The following is an 18291-nucleotide window of genomic DNA, read 5'->3' on the forward strand; positions in this document are numbered from 1 at the left end:
GTTTTTTTTTTTTCAGAAGATGTAGGAGTTGTTTCTATTTCCACATTCAGTTAGGAATTCTATAGTCATTGCCTATGATTAAAATATTATTTGACCTTTAACTTCTGTCTCCAGTTAGGGGTACAAGAGTTAGGACCCCTCAGAGATAGCAAAGATATTTTCTTATTATCAAGAGGTAATAGAGAAAGTTGTGAGTAAATTAGATTTGGGTTTTCTCTGTCCTGGGTGTAAAATGAGGAGAGATTAGGGATTGACTTTCTGATAAGGCAGCACAAAATACCCCTGCTAACCCCCATTCCCCAGAGTGAGTTGGCTAGTTTGCATTATAAGGAAAGGAAGAGTCCTAAACTCTTGGCCTGGGTTTCTAGGTGACCCTGAGTCTGCTGTGACTGAGCTGCAATGCATTTGGCACAACCTGAGCTACATGAAGTGTTCTTGGCTCCCTGGCAATAATACGAGTCCCGACACTAACTACACGCTCTACTACTGGTGAGTATGCATGTATAGTAGAAGGACAGAGCCTTTGGATCCAGCCTAGTTTAAAAAAAAAAAAAAAAAAGCTCCCTCTTCTGCAAACCTAAGAAGATGGACAGTTTCCTTCAGTGGGAAATGTATCAGTTTTTGGTGTCTACGTTTTTTTTAAAAACCTTTTTTTATTTTGAAATAATTATAGATCTATAGGAAGTGGCAAAAAACACACAGGGAGGTCCCGTGTACCCTTCACCCATTTCCCTCCAATGGTAACAACTTGCGTAACTAGAGTACAGTACCAAAACCAGAAAGTTGGCATTGGTACGATCTGCTGACTTTATTCATATTTCAGCAATTTTACTTGCATTTGTGTATGTATGTGTCTGTGTAGTTCTGTGTAATTATCACGTTTAGATACAAAACAGTTCATTACCATAAGGATCCCTCAAGTTGCCCTTTTATAGCCACACCTACCTCCCTCCTGTACCACCCCACCAGTCCCTAAACGCTGGCAGCCATTAATCTGTTCTCTATACTTTTGTCATTTCAAGAATGTTGTTGAGATGAAATTAAACAGCATATATTCTTTTGTGCTTGCCTTTTTCACTCAGCATAATGCCCTTGAGAACCATCCAAGGTATTGCTTGTATCAGTAGTTTGTGCTGTTTCATTGCTGAGTACCATTCCATTGGGGGGGCTACAGTTCCCTTAGCCATTCACCCATTGAAGGACATCTCAGTTGTTTCTAGTTTGGGGTTATTATAAATAAAGCTTCTGTGAGCATTGGAGTACAGGCTCTTGTGTCAACGTGAGCTTTCAGTTCTTTGAGATAAATACCCAAGAGAGCAATTTGTAGATCATGTGGTAATTGCGGGCTTAGTTTTAAAAGAAACTGCTGAACCGTTTTCTAGAGTGGCTGTACCATTTTGTGTTCCTACCAGCAGTGTATGAGTAATTGGTGTCTACTTTTAAAAAAGAAAATTGTGTCATTCCCAGGGTCAAAAAGCAGCTTAGCTCCTCACAACACAACTTGTCTTTTATATTTGTGACTCTGTCTATAAAATTTGTTTTCCAAATTCACCTTTGAACATGTCCTTTCCTTTAGAGTCTAGAATTAGCAGCAACAAAACAAGAAGAAAGGACCAGGTTAATCAATTCAATTCAGTGAACTTGTATTCAGCATATATTGTGGATACAGCACTGGAGGGCCAACAAAGATGAGAAACCTGTCTCTTTGCTCCCAAAGCTTACAGTGTAGAAGGAGAGACAGCCCCAGACACAGTTACCTATATAATAAGATAAGGCAGTGTGTGGTAAAGATTATTACAAAGATAGAGACAGACTCGTGGTGGGAAGCGACGGTGGGGATTGGGGTGGTGACAGGGAGCAGGCTTTGATGAAATGGGGGGCAAATGAGAGTCTGCACAGATTGGGGAGATTCTCAGGGGCTGGCCTCTTGGGAAAAGCATTCTCAGGAATGGGGATATTTAGCTGGCAAGGGAAAAATCCAGTGTTGGCAGTTTGTCTTCTGTGTGGCCTTTCCCCCTTGCTATCATTTGTTAAAATTGCCTCTGAGAGAATGGCTTAATGGTACTTCTCAAACTGAGGAGTGGAACACTGTGTCCAGGGCTTCTAAAGCTACAAGGATAAACATGGCCTTTCATCTTGGAGTATCCATTTTGTCTGATAACTTGACAAAAAAAATACTTTTGGTGTGTTAAAACACCCATGGCTGTATCCTGGAATAGAATGCAAAAATCACATGAATTTTTGAAATAAAACCTCCAAAGTTGCCCTAGGGGTTAGCATTCACTCTCCTCTCCTGTGGAAGAGTTGTTGTTCTTGTGTGCCGTGGATTTGATCCCTACTCATAGCGACCCTATATGACAGAGTAGAACTGCCCCATAGGTTTCCTAGGCTGTAATGTTTACTGGAGCAGATGGCCAGGTACTCCTGGAAAACTTGCAGAGCGCTCCAGATGAAGCCAGAGGGCACTGAGAATATGTGATTCAGTCAGGAGGGGTCCCCCCCCACCGAGGTAAATGATTCTCATTTGAGGTTTTGTAGTTTCACTTGCCTACTCTAGATACTTGTTGTTTCTCCTTTACTTAAAACCCTTCAGTGACTTCCTGGTGACTTTGGGATAAAGTCCAAACTCATCAGTGTGGTCAGATAAAGTCCTTTATGATCTAGCTCCTGTCAGTCTCTCTCGCCTCAGTTCTCATCTCCTTCCATGTGCCTGTTTGCATCCTCCCCTCCAGCCTACACCAGAACTTCTTTCAGTTCCTCAAACTCGCTCTTCAGACATTCTTAAAACCGAATAGTGGGAGTATTCTGCATCCTTCCTAAATCCCATGCCTCACCCTTTCATCTGATGAGAGCTTGTATCTGCCCTGATTAGCTCAGACATCATTTCCTCTCCAGAAAACTTTCTTTGACCTCTCAAGTCTAGCTACGTGTCCCTTCGTTGTGTCCCACGGCACCTCACACTTCCCTGTGTCACAGCACTTAGTATACTGTGTTGTCATTTCCTGTTTACTTGGTAGTAGTCCTCACTAGACTGATCTCTCTTGAGGGCAGGGGCTGTGTCTTATTTGACTTCAGTGTCTCACACATGCTAGGTACTCCATAAATAAGTTTTAAATGTTTGGTCAGATCCAAAGCTAGATAGCATTTTAGTGTAGGGCAAGGACGTAGGAGGTACAGGTAACTCAGGAGCATTATAGCTCTGGAATGAAAACATGATTGAGTAGATCTGACTCCCAGAAGAATTGCTAGTGAAGGGGCCAAAGAACCAAGCCTTGAAAGGAGTAGCCAGGCTTTGCTGATGCAGGGAGAGCTTTTACTACAGACTTTTAAGATGACTTATGAGTCGGAATCGACTCCACAACGGCACTGGGTACTGAGTATAAGTTGGTTGCATTCCTGTGTTTGTTATGCAGTTAACCCCTATTGCTTTCCCTGAAGTCGTTAATGGTAAGACCACAGGGAAAACCTTCGAAGAGCCTGTGTTTGTATAAAAAAAGTAAGGGACTGGAAAAGAAGAGAAAAAGTCTTAAAGCTGTGTCTTATTCCGCGGCTGACTGTGTATTAGAATCGAGGTGGCACTAGAGGTAGATGGTGGCCTAGTCCTTGGTTCCTTATAAGACAAAAATAGGGAAGTGCTTTGGGACACGTACTTGCTGTCATTGTTGTTAGCTGCCATCGAGTTGGCCCCTGATTCATCGCGACCCCATGTGTTACAGAATAGAACTGCTCCAAAGGGTTTTCTTGGCTATAATCTTTATGGAAGCAGTTTGCCAGGCCTGTCTTCCTCTTCTGGGTGGGTCTGAACCACCAACTTTTAGGTTAGCAGCCAATCTCAAACTGCTCGCGCAGACTGTCTTAGTGCAAGTGGCAAAAAGAGTGCCCCCACTGAGTGAATGAATTACAAAAAACTAGACCAAATCAATCTGAAAAATATTCCTCCTCCTCTGGGCTGATGCTGCCTCTTGCCAAGCCAACAGCAGACAGTGCTTGGGCTGCCTTTCAGTCCCTAGTTGATGCCTTTGTGCAGGGCATCAACTTCTTCGGAGGTGGTTCCTGAAGCATTCCCAAGACAGTAATGGTTCACTGACACCCAAGGGGGACAGGTATCAGGGATCCCCGCTTCTTGTCATCTGCATTCCCAGAGTTGGTCATCGGTGTGCGCTCTTTCTGTAGCATAGACCTGCGCTACCCAGCACATTATCAAGCACTAGGAATTGGTTTAGGGTAAAACTGCCCACTTCTCTTTCCCTTTATTTGTCCATTTTCTCCTTGGGGCTGCAATGTGAGTGTATGGAGAAATTCAGTGTGTGAATATAAATAGGAAACACCTGAATGTTTTCAGTATCTTAGGTTATTATCTAATCTTCAACAAGAAGTCCAAAAGAATTCTATTTAAAACCAGTATTTTTCTCTTTTATTAACCAAAAACACCAAATCTGTTGCTGTCGAGTCGATTCCAACTCGTAGCGACCCTGCAGGACAGAGTAGAACTGCCCCACAGGGTTTCCAAGGAGGACCTGATGGAGTCAAACTGCCAACCTTTTTTGGTTAGCAGCTGAATGCTTAACCACTGCAGCACCAGGGCTCCTTCTCTTTTAATTACTATTTTTAAATTACAACAAATTTTTAAAAAATTTATGGCTGGTGTCTGTGAGAATATGTGAAATACGGCATAAAAATGAAAAAGAGACTAAAAGATTGTTCGTTAGAGGAGCTTCTTTCATTATTTAAAAAAAATTTTGTGTGTGTGCATGGCTTTCTTTAGTTATGTAACAAGCATGTCCTAAGTTTCTTCAGTTTCTGTTTCTGGCTGTGGGTGGAAACATCCCAGGCCTGTCTGATCTACCAGTTAGCCTTGACGATAACTTTAAAGTTTGAAAAGGCTGCTCTCATCCGTGAACCACAGGAGCCTGGAGCTGGGAGAAAAAGCTTGTGCCTTACAATCTCCTGAGGGACAAGAGCATCTTCTATACCGAAGCATTTCTTTGTACTGTCTTTGAAGGAGTAAATACATTAGATCTGAGTTTTTAAAAACCTGATTGGCAGCAGAATCCCCTGGAGAATTGCTTTCAAAATTCTGGTTCTTACGCCCTGTTTGGAACCTTCTAAGCCAGATTCTCTGGGAGAAGGTCTGAGGAATCTGCATTTTAAATTACTAAAGAGGATTCTGAGCTAAAAGGTCAAAAGTTTGGGATTCTCACTCTCTTAGGTCATTTTATAAAATGCCATTTTCTGAAGTACCTTTCACAATTCCCACTGTGGTTGATGATGTAAACGTTGACCCCGTGTCTTCTGCCAGTTACTAAAAACACCAGAATCCCTTGATAACCTAGTGAAGAATAAAGTGTTACAAGCATATTCTGTCTGTCTGCACTGTACTAGGTATTGTGGTCATCGAGCAGAGGTTGTGTAGCAGTCAAATGGGAAATAAGATACTAGCAATACTGTGTATGGAAGTCATTTAAAGCCACGCAGTGGAGGTAGACAACTTTAGAAAACCATTGGGCTCTGGAACAATGATCTGGCAGTGACTGAAGGGCTCTGCTAATGAAGTGATTAGGGCATGAAACAGGGTGTGGACAACGGGAATAGCACAGGAGAGAATCCAATAAGCTTTGCAAAAGGAAAAATAACAGAATTTGGTAATAGAATCTAGAGAAAGCAGGGAACAAAAGGCAATTTCAAAGTGTCTAATATGGGATCTGGAGCCCTGGTGGCGCAGTGGTTTAAGAGCTACAGCGAGCTATGGCTGCTAATCAAAAAGGTCGGCAGTTTGAATCTACCATCCACTCCTTGGAAACTCTATGGGGCAGTTATCCTCTGTCCTATAGGGTTCCTATGAGTTGGAACCAACTCTACAGCACCTAACAACAACAACAATATGAGATCCCAGAGAAAATAAGGACTGACTGATAGAAATGGGGAAGGGTGAAAGAAAAGATAGCTTAGCATGGAAGAGGGAGAATGTTCTGTGCTTTGGACACTGAATCTGAGGCTAACTTCAGGAAGAGAGGAGAGGTTATGACTAGGAATTCCCAGCATAGAGATGATATTGAGGGGTGAGAGTGATGAACCAGGGGTGAGTGAATGAGTAAGAGAGAAGAGTGTGCACAGGGCTGGAGGACAGGATGTGAAGCCCTGGGGACAAGGAGGAGGGAGAGGAACAAGCCAAGCAAAGGAAGGAAGGGCCAGGCAGACGGGCCAGAGGAGAATCATGGATTCCAGCAGATGAGCATTTTTAAAAAGCACAAAACGCCTATAATTTCCATAGCTATTGAAAATACCAATGTCCACTAAAAAAGGAATATCCTCTCTGTAGTGTGAAATGGAGTCACATTATCAAATAAAATTTTAAAAAAAGGTATCTTGCTGTATTGCAAATATTGCTTTTTCATGGGCATTTCCTTCATTCCTTAAAAAAAAAAAAAAAAGAAGTCTACCTTTTTTCTTACTTTCTTAAAAGTAATGCAAAAGGTCGATCTTACTTTTTATCTTGTAGGCACAGCAGCCTGGGAAAAATTCTTCAGTGTGAAAACATCTATAGCGAAGGTCAACGTATCGGTTGTTCCTTTAATCTGAAGGATTCCAGTTTGGAACAAGGTAGCGTCCAAATAATGGTCAAGGATAACGCAGGAAAAATTAGACCATCGTTCAATGTAGTACCTCTAAGTTCCTATGGTAAGTTTTGGAAGTCCTCTATGATTGTGGGGATGGAAGAGTTCTGTTTTTTGAACAATCAGTACAAATAAAAAATGATGATTATGGTCTTAGGATCTTCTCAAAACAAGGGACTGTATTTATGGATACCTTTCTTTGATAGGGAAACCCTGGTGGCATAGTGATTAAGTGCTCCAGCTGCTAACCCAAGGGTCGGCAGTTCAAATCCGCCAGGCGCTCCTTGGAAACTCTACGGGGCGGTTCTACTCTGTCCTATAGGGCCGCTATGAGTCGGAATTGACTCGACGGCACTGGGTTTTCTTTGCTAGGGTGGCCTGTTTGCCTAGTGGTTAAGTGCAACAGCTGCTAACCAAAAGTTTGGCAGTTCGAATCTACCAGCCACTCCTTGGAAACCTTATGGGGCAGTTCTGTTCTGTCCTGTAGGGTCACTATGAGTCAGAATCGACTCCATGGCAACAGGTTTGGGTTTTGGTTTTGGTTCTTTGGTAGATCTTTTTTTAAAGAAACAAGCTTGGAAATTTTAATATTTATTGAGCATGTGTTTTGCCAGATGTTTTGTTCCTGTTTACTTATGAACATTCTGAGACTTAGAGCAGTTGAAAAACTGAGACTGGCACCCAGGCTGTCTGACTCTAAGATCTATTCTCTTTTCACTTGTGCTACTTGAGAGAATGATGCTGCAGAATAAACATGATCACATATATACTTCCTGAATTAGCTATCTATTAGTTAGCAAATGCTTAGAATCCAGATGGTGTAATAAGGGATGATATTAAAAATATTTAACACTCTGTATGGCACAGGCATTAAGCAATCAAAACAAGCAGTGTAGCCCTAACGGGGCATATCAGCTGAGTGTCGGCCTATTAGAAAGAGCCCTCTACTTGAAACCAAAATAATCTGGTTGAGGTCCTAGCTCCTCCACTTTGGACAGGGCATATAATCTCTCTTTACCTGGTCCTCATCTGTAAAATGGGGTGCATGGTTTCTCTTGACTTCAAAGGATTATTATAAGTTCCAGATGATACCAAGTGTACACAAGCATTTTGTAAATCTCTAAAACATTAGAGTACTAAAAGCATCATGGTTTATTTGTTGTAATATCCTAACAGGGAGCTCAGATTCTGTCTATATGGTGTAAATGATTTATAAGCAAATAGTCATTAATTGAAAAATGCTCCCAAGCCTTGGAGCAGAACACTATTTAACACGCCTTTAGATAGTCATGGAAGTGAATTCTAATAGTGGACCAAAGGCAGCTTAGTTTGTAGGTCAGGGGAGGGAAGTCAGGGCAGCTTGCTGAATGGGGTAATCTGAAGCAAAGCCCTTCTCTTTCCTCCCCCTTTGCTTGACACATTGTCCTAGATGGGCCTTATTAAAGCTCATTTTGCTGCTCTTCTTCCTGGATGTTAATGGTGACATAAAAGAAGATCGTCCTCAGCCAGAAGATGACGTTTTTTCAAGATGTTTTCTGTTAATTATTCATTCTCTCCTAATGCTTGGTCTTAAACATAGCTGACTCCTGAAAATCCAAATTGACTGGCAAAGAGCCCTGGGGCACAAACAGTTAAGCATTTGGCTGCTAACCGAAAGGTTGGCAGTTCAAACCTACCAGCTCCATGTGAGAAATACCTGGTGATCTGCTTTCATGAAGATTACAGCCAAGAAAACCCTATGGGGCGGTTCTACTCTGTCACATGGGGTGGCTCTGAGGCAGAGTGGACTTGATAGCACATAACGACATTTTTAGTTGTGATCTTTGATTGGCATGAATGAGTGACAGCTGGGAAAGCCCCTTGTACCTGGTGCCTCGTACCTATCAGTTGAAGGCACATTTGGAGCCCAACACTCCTTTTCTGTATTCTGGATGTTGCAACTGGATGTCCTGATTATGGCCTGACCCTTTTCTAACTCGATGCAGGTCAGAGTTTATGTAATCTGCCAGACACTACAAAGCTGTTCTTTCAATCCATTTTACTAGGCAGCTTTAAATAAACTTGCTCTGTTAATTGTGGCCAACCAGGAATTCTAAAACTGTATGTCTGAGCATGTGAGGCCATTGAAAGCATCAGCTCTATTTTAATTGAACTTTGTGACCTTCATTATCCCTACTCATACATGTATCTCATCAAAATAAACTCGGGAAGTTAATTTGTATTCTTCTATTTCTATCTTGCAGTGAAACCTGACCCTCCAGATATTAAAAATCTTTCCTTCAAAAATGACGGCTTGTATGTGGAATGGAAAAATCCAGAGAATTTTGAGAGCAAATGCTTACTTTACCAACTCGAAATCAATAACAGCCACGTTGTTTCAGAAATCTTTCCTGTAAGTTTTTTCTTTTAGCTTGGCTTTATTTAGATATTTTTTCTTTTCACTTGAATGTATCACCACGGAATAAATTAAAATATCAATGAAATGTAGCTCTTGGATTTGTCACCTTAAGCCACTGATAATACTGATGCTTCTTGTCTGAAATAGGGCATGGTAGAAGGGTTGCACGTTTATGGTAGTATGGTTCAAGCCATTCATTAACTCATCTGCTCAACAAATTTTTATTAAGTATCTACCACGTGCCAAGCACTGTTGTAAGTGCTGGAGATAAGGCAGTGAACGTGACACGTGACAAACAAGTTGTTTCACTCTAGCCCCCCATGAAACTTACATGCTAGAAAATAAGTTTGTAAACAAAGAAGCTAATTTCAGAGAGTAAATGTTAGGAAGAAGATACAATGGGGTAACATAATAGAGAATGACGGGGGCGGGGGGCCTGAGGGAGCATTAGGTAGGATAGTCATCCAAAGTGATGACATTTGAGATGAGACCAGAATGATGGGCAGGAGCTAGCCGTTTAAGATCTGCGGGGAGAAGGAGCAGCAGGTACAAAGATTCTGTGGCAGGAACAAACTGGGCATGTTTGAGAAGCAGAAAGGAGGCCGATATGGCCAAAATATAGCAGGAAAAGATGTCTGAGCAGTAGGCAGGAATCAGGTCATGTAGCCGTTTGGAGGCCCTGGTAAAGCCATTCAGTTTTCTTGGACTTTGTGGCAATTAAGTAGTCAAATTCAAGTAATCAGCATTTGTTGGATTATATATGCTATTCAGACTCTAACATGAAACATGCTAATTAGAGGTCCCTGTGGGGCATTGTCCAGAATGTGGCATGACCTCTGGTATCAGTCCCATTGTTAGACTTTGGACTAAAGGTTACAAACTAGGGCCTTATACGTTTTTTCATTTGGATCAGAAAGTGAGGTTTTGTTTGTTTATTAAATTTGAATTTTTTGCCCAGATTTAAAATTGAGGAGTATAGTTTTCATAAGATGGCGCCTTAAGACCACTGGGATTGCTCCAGTCATTTGTTGCTACCTGCCTGGCCCTGTGTGCATATGAGTTTTAGAGGTTAGAAACCAAGTGTTTTCTGTCTTCTACTGGCTTTTAAAGGAGCCCAGCTTCTTGCATGTAGTTGAGTTCCTTGGTCCAGTTATTTAATTCATCATGGGAGTTTCAAAATGCTTACTAAAATAATTCAGTGTTGACAAGCTGTAACTCCAGAGGGAGTGACCAGAGCCATAGTTGAACAGAGCCCTTCAGGAAGTTGACAGATGACTCTGTCTCCTGAAATATAATGATCATTATTAGTATCAGAAACCACAGTGTCCCCATACAATACCATGCAGGGAAAAGCAAAGGACAACCATCCATGTAGGGTGGGGGGTAGTGCTTAGATTTACAACGAAGTGAGTTATCAGAAAGTTGAAATATACTTGATTACTCCAGACTTTCCTGTTTTCTCTCTGAAATCCTGACACACATGCTATATGTATTACTCATTTGGCACTAAATTATGCCCTGATACTTAATCTGTTTATGTGTGTATGCCTTGTCTCTCCACTGAAAATATAAGCTCTGGTAGGAAGGAGTCAAGGGATATCTACTTGTGCTGTTCCTGCTAGCATGTATTGAGTGATTACTGTGTACTAGGTACTTTGATAAGCACTATACCTGCGTTATCTCATTTAATTCTCACAGTAACCCTAAGGAGCTAGGTCCTGTTATTTTGTCCTCATTTTATAGATGAGGAAACTTAGTCTCAGAGGTTAAGCCTGAGGTTACATCTCTCGTGACGGTAAAGACTTAAGCAAAGTTATAACTCCAAAGCTTGTATTTTTAACCACTGGGGACCACCTCGATACTTCCTCTTAATAGTAATAAAAAAAAAATTTTTTTTTTTCGTTTATTGAGTGTTTGGATTCCTAGTGCTACAGTGGTTAAGTGTTCGGCTACTAACCAAAAGGCAGGCAGTTCAAATCCACCAGCCACTCCTTGGAAAGCCTGTGGGGCAGTTCTACCCTGTCCTATAGGGTCACTATGAGTCGGAATTGACTTGATGGCAATGGGTTTGGTATTTAGTGTTTACGATATGCTACAAAGATACATGTTTCTACGTGCTTGTTATATAGTAGCTTGTTTGATTCTCATAACAACCTGTGAAATGAGTACTGTTTTAACCTACATTTTATTGAAAACTGAGGTTACTTAATCTTGATACAGCTCACACAGATCAAAAGTCAATAGGACTTCAAATGTTGGTCTTTACGTACTATACTTTGATCAAGAATACTTGGTATAACATCATGTGCGTAATCATCACTTAGTAAATTCCTGCTGAATTGGGTTACTTTTCCTGCAAACTTCTGAACTGAAGAAAACACATATACTATGAGATTTATCTACCTAAATAGTCTATTTGGAATTAACTGTTTATATACTAAGGTGTACCTGACCCGAGCCATGATATTTTCAACTGGCCTCATATGCATGTGAAAGCTGGACAATGAATAGGGAAGACTGAAGAAGAATTGATGCCTTTGCGTTATGGTGTTGGCAAAGAATATTGAATATACCATGGGCTGCCAGAAGAATGAACAAATCTGTCTTGGAAGAAGTACAACCAGGATGCTCCTTAGAAGCAAGGATGGCAAGGCTACGTCTCACATACTTCGGACATGTTGTTCAGGAGGGATCAGTCCCTGGAGAAGGACATCATGCTTGGTAAAGTAGAGGGTCAGTGAAAAAGAGGAAGACCCTCAATGCGATGGATTGACACAATGGCTGCAACAATGGGCTCAAGCATAACAATGATTGTGAGGATGGTGCAGGACTGGGTAATGTTTTGTTCTGTTGTACATAAGGTTGCCATGAGTCGAAACCAACTCGACAGCACCTAACAACAACAGCAACAAATACTTCAGTTTAACATTCTCTCTCTTAGCAGATGTTCACCAGCTGCTTCTTCCCCTAGGACTCATCAGCTTTTTCTGTGCTCACTGGTTTTGACCTCTGCTGGTTAGACCCTTTTTAAAATTTTTGCAAGAATTTTTCAGGAATTATTTTACCTGATGTTCCAGTTAGGATGTGAACTGGGGCCATCACACGAGAGCTGTGGTCAAAGGTGGCTCATGACAGAATCATGAAGACGGATTTATCTTTGACCACCGCCCCCCTTCCCATCCCTGCAGACTACCAGCTTGGTATTCTGTGCCCTTGTTTTCCCTTTCTCACGATAGTATCCGAGAAGCTGATAAGAAACGAGAGGGAATTTACATTTGAACAAGAGCCCAGAATTTTAAATCTGTGCAATGGTTTGCTGACTTTGGAATTTATATATCTGGGAGATGGCCCAGGGAAAGGGGACATCAACCTACAGCCTGGTCATTCAGTGTTAGTTGGCACTTGTGATTCCCCTCAGACCTCTGGTTACAAGTAGTCAGCAATGGGGTGTAGTAGCTCCTGAGTGGCTTTTTCTCTGCCTCTGGATGACATTTTGATAGGATGGCCCTTCATCATTCAGTTGGCCTTTTAGCTCTTTATAAATGCTGGTAGGAACCATTTAGTGAATGAGATTGAATGGGAAAAATCTGTGCTTTGTCCACTGTTTAAACATCTCTTTAATATCAGTTGACTAAGCAACAAATTTTAATGTGTTGATGTATTTACTCCAATTTTGAAATATTTGCGTTTCAGGGACTCTTTGCATCAGATAGTAAGTGACTGAAATTGTGTGGAGGAGAATTTTGCTTTGCATTTTCTTTTCTCCAATCTAGTCGTTCTTGGATATCTTACACTCTCAACAAGGGAGACTGGTTCTTTTTTTTTTTTTTTTAACTTTTTATTGATACATAATACACTGTAGAAAAAGTTGCACAAATTATCAGTGTATAGCACAATGACTTTTCACAAATGATTCTTCATTTATGTAACCAGTACCCCTGAACACCCTCGTAACCCCTTCCAGGCATTACCCTCGCAAAAAGCAACTACCATCCTGACTTCCAATCCCATAGATTAGTCTTTTGCCTCTTTTCGAGCTTGATTTACATGGAATTATACAGAATGTAGTTTTGTTTTTTAAAATTTATTTTACTTTTGTCATTGTTGACAACATACACAGCAGAACATACAGCAATTCAACAATTTCTGCATGTACAATTCAGTGACATTGATCACATTCTTTGAGTTGTGTAACCATTATCAGTCTCCTTTTCCAAATTGTTTCTCCCCTGTTAACATAAACTCACTGACCTCTTAAGTTTCCTATCTAATCTTTCGAGTTACTACTGTCAGTTTGATCCCATATAAAACCCAAACCAAACCCATTGCCGTCGAGTTGATGGCAACTCATAGCGACCCTGTAGGGCAGAGTAGAACTGCCCCATAGGGTTTCCAAGGAGCACCTGGTGGATTCGAACTATTGACCTTTTGGTTAGCAGCTGTAGCACTCAACCACTGTGCCACCAGGGTTTCTGATCCCACATATGTAGATCTTTTTTATGTGTCCGGCTTCTTTTGCTCAACGTTATGTTATGCGACTCACCTATATTGATGTAGATGGTTCATTCTCATTGCATTCATTCCATTGTGAATATTCTACATTTTATTTCTGCCTTCTCCCATTAATGTACATTTGGATAGTTTCCAGCTTGGATTTTTTTTTTTATTGTTACAAGTATTTGTGCGCTTGTCTCTTTGTATACGTGTTCATACATTTCTGTTGGCCATGTATGTAGGCATAGATGATTCACGGGATTATATATGATCATCTCTAGTAGATAAGAAGCAGGTTTCCAAAATGTTTGTGCCAATTTTCACTACTAACAGCAGAAATTGAGAGCCCCAGGTGCATCACATTCTCACCAACACTTGGTATGGTCCTGTAGGTGTGTGTATTGGTATCTTGTGGTTTTAATTTGCATTTCCCCGATAACTGATGAGGTTAAACACTTTTCCATATGTTTTTTGGAAATTTGTATATCCTCTTGTGTAATGACGGTTCAAGTATTTTGCCAAGTTTTCTGTTGGGTTCTGTTGGGTTGTCAGTGTTTTCCTTACAAATTTGCAGGAAATATATGTGCGTGTGTGTGTGTGATATATATAATAATATATACAAGTCCTTTGTCAGAAATTGCAACTGTCTTCTCCCATGCTATGTGTCACCTTTTTATTTTCTTCATATGGTGTCTTTTGTTGAGCTGAAGAAGTTTTTAGTTTTAATATAGACTATAAAAAATTTTCCTTTGTGGTTAACTTTTTTGTCCTTTTTTAGAAAAATATTCTCCTACTTCATGGTCATGAAATTCTTCACCTACATTTTCATCTAAAAGCTTGCTTTATTTATATATTTATTTATTTGCTCATGTATTTTACCTTTCACATTTAGATCTGCAATCCATCTGAAATTGATTTTGCAGATAGTACGAGGTAGGGGGTGACTATTCTTTTTTTCTCCCATAACCCAACCAACCACTGCTGTCGAGTCGATTCCAATATGTATATATAATTGACCCAGCACTACTTATTAAAAAGACCAACCTTTTCTCACTATTCCTGGTCATCCTTTAATGAGATAAAAGGAAAGCTTGTTAAAAACTGTTAAATGACATAAAATGTGTTTTTGAAATTTTGGAACTCATTCATTTTTTTTTTATTTTCAAGGTTAAAGAGATCAAATGTCAGAGTTCAGAGGTGAGTAAATTCAAATTTAGTTATTTGTGCTTAAAGACAGCAGTTGGGGGTGGGGCAGCATGGGCAATAACCTAAATGTATACTGCTTTGAAAAAAAAACAAAAAACACTTTGTTCTGTGGATTTTTGCCAATTTTGGGGGGAGTCAAAGTCAGATAATTTGAATTACAATACAAGTTTTAACCATATGCAGAATTTGGCAATTATGTTAGGACTCAGTAACAGAGAAAGAGAATAAACTGATACTATTCTTTGTGTATTTTTATTTTACATCCAAGGATAGAATCTGTTTCATGGTACCCAGTATTCTTCCTGATACTTTGAACACCGTCAGAATAAGAGCCAGAACAAGTAAATTCTGCTATGAAGATAACAACCTCTGGAGTAACTGGAGTCGAGCAATGAGTATAGGTAAGAGAACAGGATTTCATTAAAATTTAAAACACTGATGCAGGGAAACTAAGCTAAAGCAGAAAATAGACTGAGGGAAGGGGATGTTGTATTTTCTCAATATCAGCCGGAGAGTAGTTATAATTGAAAAAAAATTTTTTCTGTTTAATTACTGTCAAATCACCCAAGGTTAGTTTACAATATACAGCTCTTTGAAAATCCACAATCCAAACAGTGTTTTCCTCTCCTCTGCCCTGCCCTCCATTTTTATTAACAACCTGAACAAAAATATAGAAGACAAGCATGTGCAAATCTGCAGATTGTACAATGCTAGAGGACTGTCCTATGTGCTGGACGACAGAATCAAGAGTGGAACAATGACCTTGGTGACATTCTTAATGGAGATAAACCTATACATAGATTTGGAAAAAAATCAATTTAGCTAATTAATTCAGAGGCTGGTCAAGCTATGTACCACGCCCAAGTACAGGATTGGAAAGGCCTGTAGTTTATGTGTGTGTTGTCAGATGGAGTCTAGGGTTTTATTTGACTATAAACTTAGTGTGTGACTCAATGCTGGAAACTTAAATATTGCCGAAAGTCATATGCAGTCTTAGGCAGCGGTAATGGTGTAGCATCCAGAATAAGGGAATGCTGTGGGGTGGGGAACAGTGGTCTGGCCAGATCAGAGGTGTGCACTATTTCATTATGGGCACCACTTGTAGAAGATGGCATTGGCAGACTGGAATCTGTCCTCGAAAAGGATAACCCAGATATTGAAGGACCTCAAAATTTAGCGAGGAACTACTGATAAAATAACTTTGCCGGGGGGGTAGGGGGTGGGTCATGATTGCTGACATCTACTAATATTTGAGATGTTGTCAGGTAGAAGAGGCTATCCTCTTTGGCTCTGGGGGGCAAAATAGGACAACTTAAGAATTTTTTAAACAGCTGTCTACCAGTTGGATAGATGGCTTGGTGAGGTAGTCATTTCCCTATTAATTGAAAGGCCAAGCAAGCTGTGTTCCAGGCATGGTTATATTAGTTACCTATTGCTGTGTAACAAATTACCCCAAAATATAGTGGCTTAAAACAAAGCACATTTATTACCTCAGTTTCTTTGGATCAGGAATCTGGGTACAGCTTAGCTAGGTACCTCTGTCTCAGGATCTCTTATGAACTTGCGAAGCTGTCCACTAGGGTTGCAGTCTCAATCTGAAGGCTTGACTGGGGCTGGAGAATCCATTTCCAAGCTCACTCATATGGCTGTTGGCTAGGTTCAGTTCCTCACTGGTGACTGAATGGAGGCCTCCCTCAGTTCTTAGCCACTCGGTGCTCTCTGCAGGACTGCCTTATGACATGGTAGCCGGCTTCCTCAAATGAGTGATCCAAGCGAGAGAGATTGTGTGAGAGTGCGTGAGAGAACACCCAATTTGGAAACAACAGGCTTTTATAACCTAACCTCGGAAATGATATAACATCACTGCTGCTATTTTTGTGTGCGTGTCTGCGCTTTAGGTGAAAGTTTACAGCTCAAGTTAATTTCTCATACAAAAATTTATGCACACATTGTTATGTGACATTAGTTGCAATCCCTATAATGTGACAGCACACTCTCACTTTCTGCTCCGGGTTTCCCGTGTTCATTCAACCAGCTCCTGTCCGTTTCTGCCTTCTCATCCTGCCTCGGACAGGAACTGCTCATTTAGTCTCATGTATCTACTTGAACTAAGAAGCACACTCTTCATGAGTAGTATTTTATGTTTTCTAGTCCAGTCTAGTCTTTGAAGAGTTGGCTTCAGGAATGGTTTTGGTTCTGGGTTAATCGAGAGTTCATGTCTTGGAGGGTTCTTCTAGTCTCAGTCAGACCATTAAGTCTGGTCTTTTTTACGAGAATTTGGGGTCTGCATCCCCCTGCTCTCCTGCTCCCTCAGGGGTTCTCTGTTGTGTTCCCTGTCAGGGCAATCAGTTGTAGCCGGGCACTATCTAATTCTTCTGGTCTCAGGCTGGTGGAGTCTGTGGTTCACGTGGCCCTTTCTGTCTCTTGGGCTCTTATTTTCCATGGGTCTTTGGTGTTCTTCATTCTTCTTTGCTCCAGGTGGGTTGAAACCAATTGATGCACCTTAGATGGCTGCTTCCTAGCTTTTAAGACCCCAGATCCCACTTACCAAAGTGGGATGCAGAATGTTTCCTTAATAACGTTTTGTTATGCCAGTTGACCTAGATGTCTCTTGAAACCATGGTCCCAAACCCCCACCCCTGCTACGCTGGCCTTCAAAACGTTCAGTTTATTTAGCAAACTTCTTTGCTTTTGATTTAGTCCAGTTGTGCTGACTTCCCCTGTACTATATGTTGTCTTTCCCTTCACCTAAGATAATTCTTGTCTTCTGTTTAGTTAGGGTACTTCCCTCTCCTTCCCTCCCCACCCTCGTAACTGTCAAAGAATGTTTTCTTCTGTGTTTAAACCTTTTCTTGAGTTCTTATAATAGTGGTGTGTCTGTGCTTTGGTGATTGACTGATTTCACTCAGCATAATGCCCTCCAGATTCATCCATGTTATGAGATATTTCACTGATTCATTGTTGTTCTTTATCGTTGCATAGTATTCCATTGTGTGAATATACCATACTTTGTTTATCCATTCATCTGTTGATGGGCACCTAGGTTGATTCCATCTTTTTGCTATCGTAAACACTGCTACAATGAACATGGGCATGCATGTATCTCTTCCTGTGACAGCTCTTATTTCTTTCTCTAGGGTATATTCCAGGGAGTGGGATTGCTGGATCTTATGGCACTTCTCTTTCTAGCTTTATAAGAAAGTGCCAAATCGATTTCCAAAGTGGTTGTACCATTTTGCACTCCCACCAGCAGTGTCTAAGTGTTCTGGTCTCTCCACAACCTCTCCAGCATTTATTATTTTGTGTTTTATGGATTAATGCCAGCCTCATTAGGGTAAGATGGCATCTCATTTTGGTTTTGATTTGCATTTCTCTAATGGCTAATGATCGTGAGCATTTCCTCATGCATCTGTTAGCCACCCGAATGTCCTCTTTGGTGAAGCGCCTGTTAATATCCTTTGCCCATTTTTTAATTGGGTTACTTGTCTTTTTGTTGTTGAGGTTTTGCTGTATCTTGTAGATTTTTGAGGTTAGAACCTGATCGGATATGTCATAGCCAAAATTTTTTTCCCAGTCTGT

The 18291-nt window shown here is 40.7% G+C and overlaps 1 protein-coding gene across 6 annotated transcripts in view; it reads left to right on the forward strand.

Annotated features, from left to right (window-relative positions):
• Window positions 1–18291, forward strand: part of IL13RA1 (interleukin 13 receptor subunit alpha 1) — a 67831-nt gene that overhangs the window by 22516 nt on the left and 27024 nt on the right. For all 6 annotated transcript variants that reach the window (XM_064278713.1, XM_064278715.1, XM_064278714.1 and 3 more), the window contains 5 exons: window positions 369–489; window positions 6500–6678; window positions 8858–9006; window positions 14674–14703; window positions 14981–15113. In XM_064278713.1, the coding sequence (XP_064134783.1) occupies window positions 369–489; window positions 6500–6678; window positions 8858–9006; window positions 14674–14703; window positions 14981–15113 (612 nt within the window). The remainder of the gene's footprint in view (window positions 1–368; window positions 490–6499; window positions 6679–8857; window positions 9007–14673; window positions 14704–14980; window positions 15114–18291) is intronic.

Source organism: Loxodonta africana, chromosome X (genome assembly GCF_030014295.1).
Source record: "Loxodonta africana isolate mLoxAfr1 chromosome X, mLoxAfr1.hap2, whole genome shotgun sequence".
In the NCBI taxonomy this organism is placed as follows: domain Eukaryota; kingdom Metazoa; phylum Chordata; class Mammalia; order Proboscidea; family Elephantidae; genus Loxodonta; species Loxodonta africana.